This window comes from Babylonia areolata, chromosome 4 (assembly GCF_041734735.1).
Source record: "Babylonia areolata isolate BAREFJ2019XMU chromosome 4, ASM4173473v1, whole genome shotgun sequence".
NCBI classification, from domain to species: Eukaryota; Metazoa; Mollusca; class Gastropoda; order Neogastropoda; family Buccinidae; genus Babylonia; species Babylonia areolata.
Genome location: NC_134879.1, coordinates 1219636 through 1229668, shown reverse-complemented (window position 1 = coordinate 1229668; position 10033 = coordinate 1219636). Strand labels below are relative to the sequence as shown.

At 48.6% G+C, this 10033-nt stretch overlaps 1 protein-coding gene across 1 annotated transcript; it reads left to right on the top strand.

Annotated features, from left to right (window-relative positions):
• The first annotated feature begins 632 nt into the window (after nucleotides 1–632).
• Nucleotides 633–8978, top strand: LOC143280768 (uncharacterized). The gene is made up of 3 exons (XM_076585441.1): nucleotides 633–873; nucleotides 3614–4793; nucleotides 7396–8978. The coding sequence occupies exons 1-3, from the start codon at nucleotides 772–774 to the stop codon at nucleotides 7830–7832; spliced, it is 1719 nt and encodes a 572-aa protein (XP_076441556.1). The 5' UTR covers nucleotides 633–771; the 3' UTR covers nucleotides 7833–8978.
• Nucleotides 8979–10033: the final 1055 nt, after the last annotated feature.

Sequence of the window (10033 nt, the reverse complement as noted above, 5' to 3'; positions counted from 1 at the left end):
CGTCAACAGCGTTTCACCCCAATTACCATCATCAAAATATTGCAAGCGGAAGGCTCTTATACTGAAGACGTGAATGTTGACAAAGAATACTACAATTCTGACGACGGAAGCTAAAAGTTGGGTCATTCAGACACCCACTGGACATCCGAGGGGTCTGTGTAGAGGAGAAGAGAGGACTGGCCGTACTGAGTGAGTTAATCATAAACCACCGGACTATTTCAAATTTACCAAAAGCCTCCACACAAAAATACACATCCCACACAACACATTTGTCGTCAGTCGATCGATTTGTCCCAAGTCTAACCACTGGACTTCAGCCCCATGATCTGCGCACTTGTGGGATGAGTAACACCATTCATCAAATTGGCCACCAAACCAGACAAAAAACCCCCACTGATATTAATTACTCCTTTTTGATCAATATCAGTCGACGAACAGTGTTTAATAATCAGAACCTGCTGCAGTGATTATTGATTCGTGATGTTGAAGATGACTCGGATTCCTTAATGAGGAACGTCACCACAATCTGTTGCGGCAGGCTGAGCTATGTTGTCTCCCTTACCTAACGCTTGAGACCACGCAAATAACGAAGAAGAAAAAAATCAATATATACACTTATAACCACGGTCATCTTTACAGCTGCTGGTTATTTCCCGGGGGTTTTGCTTGCCTTCCATCATATCAACGAAGAATTTAGATGCAGAGGGCTGTTGTGTTGCTGAGGTTGTCGTTCAGAGTTTCTGATGCACCCTGACCCCCCACCACTTGACAATGATTGTCACAGGACTGAGGGGCCTCAGTGTCTGCCGTGTCGTTGTTTTTGTCGTCGTCGTTGGTCTTTTTGGAAACCGATATGTCATCGGTAGACCACAGGTACGTAAAGGTTTTTAGATGCTTTTGTTGTTGGTAAATGCGTATCAAATCATCGCGGGGGGGGGGGGGGGGGGGGGGGGGGGGGAACAGACTAGCTTTATCCAAAATAAATGATATCTTGGGTATATATCCAGATGTGTCAACAATAGATGACGCGTTGGAATGTGGGTTTATTTGTATCTAATTATCAGGAAAACGCTCTAGCTTTGTCCAAAACAAATAATTACAATATTTAATCCATCAATCCATTCCTGTAAGTTTTAAAGAAACATTTTGCTTGATAGCCTGAAGTCATTGATGAAGTCTTCTGTTGATAGTGGAATTGGACGAACGCGATTAGCTTTAGCAGTTCTGAAACATAACTAATAGGAATTATAATGGTAAAGATGGAGTAGAGGGCTGTTTATGGAGAGGCAATTTAGTATTTAGTGTCTTGACAGAGGACCGGGTTACTGAATATAAACTCCGACAAAGTTGCAGGATTGTTCTCACGTGCACACTGTTCTAGACACTTACCAATAGTTGAGTCTGTGTGTGTGTGTGTGTGTGTGTGTGTGTGTGTGTGTGTGTGTGTGTGTGTTTGTGTGTGCGTGCGAGCGTGCGTGTGCGTGCGCATCTATGCATACCTCTGTGTGCTTGTGTATGTGTTTGTGCCAGACAAATGGCTCTGTGTGTGTGTGTGTGTGTGTGTGTGTGTGTGTGTGTGTGTGTGTGTGTGTTGAGCGCATGTGAGAGAGAGAGAGACAGAGACAGAGAGAGAGACAGAGCCCTCTCCTCACCTCCCGATCCGCACCCTACCATCTATCATTCTCTCACACCAAAGACAGCAGATCACCCCCCCCCCCCCTTCTCTCTCCTCACACCTGTGACAGCAGAACACTCCCCCCCTTCTCTCTCTTCACACCTGTGACAGCAGAACACTCCCCCCCCCTTGTCTCTCCTCACACCTGTGACAGCAGAACACCGCCCCCCCCCCCCTTCTCTCTCCTCACACCTGTGACAGCAGAACACTCCCCCCTTCTCTCTCCTCACACCTGTGACAGCAGAACACTCCCCCCCCTTCTCTCTCCTCACACCTGTGACAGCAGAACACTCCCCCCCCTTCTCTCTCCTCACACCTGTGACAGCAGAACACTCCCCCCCCCCTTCTCTCTCCTCACACCTGTGACAGCAGAACACTCCCCCCCCCCCTTCTCTCTCCTCACACCTGTGACAGCACAACACTCCCCCCCCTTCTCTCTCCTCACACCTGTGACAGCAGAACACTCCCCCTTCTCTCTCCTCACACCTGTGATAGCAGAACACTCCCCCATTCTCTCTCCTCACACCTGTGACAGCAGAACACTCCCCCTTCTCTCTCCTCACACCTGTGACAGCAGAACACTCCCCCCCTTCTCTCTCCTCACACCTGTGACAGCAGAACACTCCCCCTTCTCTCTCCTCACACCTGTGACAGCAGAACACTCCCCCCCTTCTCTCTCCTCACACCTGTGACAGCAGAACACTCCCCCCCTTCTCTCTCCTCACACCTGTGACAGCAGAACACTACCCCCTTCTCTCCCCTCACACCCGTGACAGCAGAACACTCCCCCCTTCTCTCTCTTCACACCTGTGACAGCAGAACACTCCCTCTTCGCTCTCCTCACACCTGTGACAGCAGAACACTCCCCCCCTTCTCTCTCCTCACACCTGTGACAGCAGAACACTCCCCCTTCTCTCTCCTCACACCTGTGACAGCAGAACACTCCCCCCTTCTCTATCCTCACAACACTCCCCCCCTTCTCTCTCCTCACACCTGTGACAGCAGAACACTCCCCCCCCCTTCTCTCTCCTCACACCTGTGACAGCAGAACACTCCCCCCTTCTCTATCCTCACAACACTCCCCCCCTTCTCTCTCCTCACACCTGTGACAGCAGAACACTCCCCCCCCTTCTCTCTCCTCACACCTGTGACAGCAGAACACTCCCCCCCCTTCTCTCTCCTCATACCTGTGACAGCAGAACACTCCCCCCCCCTTCTCTCTCCTCACACCTGTGACAGCAGAACACTCCCCCCCCTTCTCTCTCCTCACACCTGTGACAGCAGAACACTCCCCCCCTTCTCTCTCCTCACACCTGTGACAGCAGAACACTCCCCCCTTCTCTCTCCTCACACCTGTGACAGCAGAACACTCCCCCCTTCTGTCTCCTCACACCTGTGACAGCAGAACACTCCCCCCCTTCTCTCTCCTCACACCTGTGACAGAACACTCCCCCCTTTTCTCCCCTCACACCAAAGACAGCAGAACACTCCCCCCTTCTCTCTCCTCACACCTGTGACAGCAGAACACTCCCCCCCTTCTCTCTCCTCACACCTGTGACAGAACACTCCCCCCTTTTCTCCCCTCACACCAAAGACAGCAGAACACTCCCCCCTTCTCTCTCCTCACACCTGTGACAGAAGAACACTCCCTCCCCCCTCTCTCTCCTCACACCTGTGACAGCAGAACACTCCCCCCTTCTGTCTCCTCACACCTGTGACAGCAGAACACTCCCCCCCTTCTCTCTCCTCACACCTGTGACAGAACACTCCCCCCTTTTCTCCCCTCACACCAAAGACAGCAGAACACTCCCCCCTTCTCTCTCCTCACACCTGTGACAGAAGAACACTCCCTCCCCCCTCTCTCTCCTCACACCAAAGACAGCAGAACACTCCCCCCCCTTCTCTCCCCTGACACCTGTGCCTGTGCTGTCCACACAGAGCTGGCAGGACAACGGCAGGGAAGGCCAGGAGGACGTCCCACTGAGGTTCTCCCCGGAACTCCTGCTGGAGCCAAGCCTGGAGAGTGCCGTCAGTCCTATCAACGTCCTTCCCGATCCCCCTAACCACCCACCTCCACACCTTCTTCCACAACACCAACAGAACCACGAGGACGACGACCTCGCTGACGTCCGTGAGGTGGGCAGCGGTCATGGAGGCCTCAACCAGGACTTGGATGGACCCGAGGAAGAATGGGAGCAGGACCCGGACATCCTGGACAGTGACGTTCCTCCCCCACCGACGTGGTCCCCAGAGAGGAGGACCCCACCTCTCCTCCAGGACAAAGTCGTCGTCCCGCCTGTCATAGAGGACGACCTCAACGTGGACAGGATCCACGGAAACCTCCTCGGCTTTCACGATGAAGATGGCGACGAAGATCTAGAGGTGCCTGAGTTGACGCTGAGATTGAACCGTGACCTTGACCCTCTTCGGGCCGCGGCGGCGAACTCTGGCTACATCCACGCACCTCGCAAGAGGGCTGATCAGGGCACCATCCCCTCTCCAGAGCTGGCGGCGAGAGACGTGGATGCTGACGGGCCGGCCTTGCCCAAAGCGCATATGCCCATGCCTGACGACGTGCCGGCAGACCCCCGCCAGGTCGTTCCCTGGCAGGAGATGGTTGAGAAGGACGTGGACGTGGACAGACCCATCCGCCCTGAGGCGTCTTCGCCGCGATCACAGCCACCACGACACGAGGTGGATCCGTTTCTCCAGGAATGGAAGGAGCTAGCCCTGGACCAACTGGTGGGCGGGGATACCGATATCCACGGAGAAGCTGAAAATCTGGTCACATCTAGTGTGGACATGGACACAAAGATCAACCCTTTCGAGGATGTTGATGAGGATGAGGATGAGAACGAAGTCCCTGAAGAACTCGTTCGACAGGTCATCAAGGCCATGGAGTCTCCTGGGTCATCCCGGAGCCGGGCAGCAGTAGCATCACAGCAGCAGCAGCGGCCGCGGCACCAGGAAGGCGATGAGATGTGGGAAGACATCGCTGAGGATGACGACGACTACGACGACGACGAAGAAGAGGGTGATTACGTGGACTGGGTCGTGCAGGAGACGGCTGGACCCCACAGCAGCCGCTTGATCACGCTCATCTTTGAGACCGTTGATGGTGAGTGTGGCTGCTTACTTCATAATTCCTGTACATGTGATGGCGATCGATCTGTGCGTCAGCAGAATTTGTATTGCATATCATTATTGAATTTATTCTTTTATTTATTTATTCATTAATCTATTCCTTTATTTATTCATCTAGTTCGTTAGTTAGTTCTTTAAGTTTTTTGTCACAACAGAATTTTCTGTGTGAAATTCAGGCTGCTGTCCTTTGGGAGGGCGCGGTGCAACAGTGTAGCGCCGTCCTTTATTATTAAAAAAAAATAATTAAAAAAAATGACTGTCTGCAAGTGTATTTCTTTTGCTGTCAAAGTGGATTTTTCTGCAGAATTTTGCAAGTGACAACCTTTTTCTTGCCGTGGGTTCTTATTTTTACATGAGCGCTAAGAGCGTGCTGCACGAGGGACCTGGGTTAATACTCGTTCATCCGAACGACTAACGCCCAGAAGAATTAGTGGAGGGAGGATTAACAATCCCGGTCCTTGTCGAAATGTCCGGGATTCAAACCCGTTATTACCGCAAGGCCACCGCCCCACCAGAATGGCATGGTGATATGCAGACATTCGTAATTATCACGTAAACCGCTCGAGAGTAATTCGATCATTGTGGCTTCGACTTCCATGTGAATTTTTCTTCACTGTTTATTTGTCTGGCTGTGTAGAACATGCCACAATGATTTGGAATGCAATCCAAAGAGCAAAGGCAGAGAAAAAGAACCTTGACGTGGTATGGTTGGATCTGGCAAATGCGTACGGGTCAGTTCCTCATGAGATGATCCAACTGGCTCTCGAGATGCACCATGTACCAACGAACATCAGGGAAATGCTGAAGAAGTACTTCCATGGCTTCTCAATGTGGTTCACCACCAAGGAATACACGACAGATTGGACCAATCTGGAAGTGGGCATAGCCGTGGGCTGTGCAGTTTCTCCAATCCTGTTCGTGCTGGCGATGGAAGTGATCTTGAAGGCCTCAGTGAAGGGAACGGATCGAGCCGACCTCGGTAACGGATACCAGATACCTCCTTTGAAAGCCTTCATGGATGACACAACAGTCCTTTCAACAAAAGAGGATGACACCCGTGAAATATTGAAGCGGTTGAACGAGCTAGTTGCCTCAGCCAGGATGAACTTCAAACCAAAGAAATCACGGAGCCTCTCACTGCGTAAAGGAAAGGTAGCTGAAACGGTCACATTCACTGTAGTTAACCAAGCCATTCCAATGGTGTCAGATGAACCAGTCAAGAGCCTTGGAAGATGGTATGACGATTCCCTGAAAGACACAAAAAGAGGAAAGGAAACCAAACAGACAGCAGAAGAAGGCCTGCATATCATAGACCAGTGTGGCCTTCCTGGCAAATACAGAGTGTGGTGTCTACAGTCCATGCTGATACCAAAGCTCCTGTGGCCTCTCCTGATACATATCAGCTGTAGCACAGTCGAGTTGATTGAGGCAAAGATCAACAAGTACACACACAAAATGGCTTGGTGTCCCACCTGGTCTCACTGTCGTGGCACTCTACTGTCGCCAAGCAAGTCAGAGGCTTCCTCTGAAGTCCCTTGTCGAAGAATATAAGGCAGGGAAGGCAAGACTTCTCAGCATGCTCGAAGACAGGTGACAGTATTGTCAGATCCAACCAACCCAAGCTGAAGACTGGCAGAAACTAGAAAGTCAGGGAGGTAGTCAGTGCAGCAAAAGAAAGCCTTAAGATGAAGGAAATAATAGGACACACCCAAACCAACAGACAGGGCCTGGGATCGACAGAGATGGAATGGTGGTCCAAGGCAAGTGGGAAATCAAAAAGAGACATGATCACACAAGAGATCAAGAAGGAAGAGGATGACAAAAGAGTCCAGAAGGCAGTCCAGCAAGGCCAGCAGGGGCAGTGGACAACATAGGAAAATGCACTCCAAAGGAGCCTCAGCTGGAGCAACATGTGGGACATGGCCCCTCTGAGGATCAGCTTCATCCTTGTACTGTCCAGCTCTCCCTAGAGTTTCTTACCACAGTGGTATTGTTTGGCTTGGTTTCCCCTCCCTGACTGACCTTTGGTGGCTGAACCTAATTCTGTGTTTGTGACGATGGGCCTTTGTCTTTCATGATCTGTTCTTTGATTACTTAACTTCTACAACTGCGTGTCAGCGTATAGGAAAGGATCTCCCAGAGAGAGAGCGTATCTGCGTGCATGCGCATGAGTGCGAACTCGAATCGATATTCATGTAAACCTGATGTATTATGTCTACAGAGTCTACACTATGTATAATTTAATGCATTACATATAGTCCCGTTTATTTTCAGGTTAGTTTCTTATAACCCTTTGTTGAAAAAGTGACGGACTGATCAACGCCAGAGGCATGTCCTAGGTTTATATGCATGATTATGACTGTGAATGTGCGTACTTTTTTCCAGGCGTTTTTAGTCAGTTTACAGGTTCTACGGACCGATATAAACAGATTTTCAGTCCTGATATGGGCCTGGGTGATCGGCTGGGCAACATACAAACAACAAAGCAACAACCACATAAAAGATGATGATGATGATGATGATGATGATGACCATCAATGTTATTATCATTGCTGCTGTCGTTGTTGTGATTTCAGTCCCTGACGAGGATTCAGAAGACGAGGAAGACAGTGCGGATGCCTACGAGAAAGAACTGGGCATCTGGCAGATCCTCACCAACTTTCCATTCCCCATGCTTCTGGAACATTCCGACGATTCCTTCGACTACCTCTATGACGAGGACGACGACTATGAGGACGATTACTACGATGACGATGACTATGACGACGACGAAGAATACGAAGATTACGAGGATTATGAGGACTCTTACGATGATGATGAGGAGGAAGCAGAAAACGGATATGATGATGACGATGAAATGAATGGAGACGTTGACGACAGTGACGAGCTAGACGATTATTTTTATTCTGAGGTATATGACGACTGTGAAGACTGCGATGAGGATGGAAATGACGATGAAAGAGTGGTAAAACAGGAAGCTGCGGTTCTCTCCCTTCCACCCATGCTCACCTGATGAAGACACTGAAACCTGCAGCACGCGTCACAATTCCTACCTAACTCCCCCCCCCCCCTTTCACATACACACACGCACGCACGTTCCACACACACACACACACACACACACATGCTAACTGACAAAGGTACCAAAACTTGGTTTAATAACAGAGTGATTATACTGATTTACTTCTTTTGTCCTGCAGAATGGCACCGAGTGATGTAGACTGGGCACTTTCCATTTCCCTTTCATTGTTCTTCACATCCCTTCAAACGGGATTTTGGCCTTTCTGAATGATTCTGTTCTGTTTCGAACTGTTCTGTTCCTTTGTTTTTCTTTATATCATGGGGGGAAGAGCTGGGCATTTGTTAGAGAGTCCTTAATCGCACTGCTATTGGCTGTCGACATTTTGTTGTTGTTGTTTAACTCTCTCCATACAAACGGCGAAAGAGACGACGTTAACAGCGTTTCACCCCAATTACCATCATCAAAATATTGCACGAGGAAGGCTCTTATACTGAAGAGGTGAATGTTGACAAAGAATACCACAATTCTGACGACGGAAGCTAAAGGTTGGGTCATTCAGACACCCACTGGACATCCGAGGGGTCTGTGTAGAGAAGAGTGGACTGGCCGTACTGAGTGAGTTAACTCTTTCCATACGAACGGCGAAAGAGACGACGTTAACAGCGTTTCACCCCATTTACCATCATCAAAATATTGCAAGCGGAAGGCTCTTATACTGAAGACGTGAATGTTGACAAAGAATACCACAATTCTGACGACGGAAGCTAAAGGTTGGGTCATTGAGACACCCACTGGACATCCGAGGGGTCTGTGTAGAGGAGAAGAGAGGACTGGCCGTACTGAGTGAGTTAAATGTAGCACGTGTAAACCTCCACATTGCCTTTTGTGTCCAGGGCTGTTTTTCTCACCAACATGCTTCCTTTTGTCTACAGATTCCATCAGAGGTCATCGTTTGAACACGTAGGTCTACGTTAGAAAAGAAAAGTTGAGTAAGAAAGTGAATTTCATTTCTAAGTGGTAGTGGAATAAGCATTCTTACCTTTTTTTCATTAAAAACAACATCAAGCCATCTGGGCAAAAAGAAAAAAATGGATACAATTAAAGACATGCACGGGTCATACTCCACATTCAAAAAGAGGAGAGACAGATGGAGAGAGAGAAGAGACAGATGGAGAGAGAGAAGAGACAGATGGAGAGAGAGAAGAGACAGATGGAGAGAAGAGAGAGAGAGGAGACAGAGGGAGACAGAGGGAGACAGATGGAGAGAGAGAAGAGACAGATGGAGAGAGAGAGGAGACAGATGGAGAGAGAAGAGACAAATGGAGAGAGAGAAGAGACAGATGGAGAGAGAGAAGGAAAGAGGGGAGGGGAAAGGGGGTACCACAGCACAGATGATTATACAGTCACTGAAATGCACCACCTTAATTCTCATCTCTCTCCTGTGATCTCAATTCTTATTGTCGATATCTGTATTAGGGTTTTGTTTTGTTTGTTTTTTGTTTGTTGCTTTTTAATTAAACGTGATTCTCCCTCCCTTAACTTCTGTACATGTCTGAGTGTTGAACTGGAATAAAAAATCTACTTGAATCAAAGCGAGGTCGCTTTGTCCTGGTGTTACTTCTTGTGCTTCAAGCATGATGAATACATCAGACTGTAACGACTGAAACGACAAGCAAACACGTTCTCTGTGTCTTCCCCCCCTTGCTAACATGCACAGTGTAGGCATGCATACACACACATACCTCATTCTCTAACCCCTCCCCCCACCCCCACCCCCCGCTACACACACACACACACACACACACACACACGCACGTGCACAGAACTCTCCTGACACTTGTGTACACTTACACCCTCGCGCATGCACAAACGCACACAAACACACCGACCCACACATACACACACGCACAGAGGCTGCCACTGATTGGCCGCAAGAGGGATAGGAGAAGATCTCTGATGCCAAGAACGTGGCGTATAGTGTGTTATTTGCTCATTTATCATCATTGTTGTCTTATTTATTTATTTTCTTTATTTCTTTATTTTATTTATTATTATTATTATTATTATTATTATTATTATTATTATTATTATTATTACTATTATTTATTTATTTTAATTATTTTTATTATTTATTTATTTATTTTCTTTTTTTTTGTTTGGTACGCTTATAGTTGGCTTCATGAAGTTTTTGC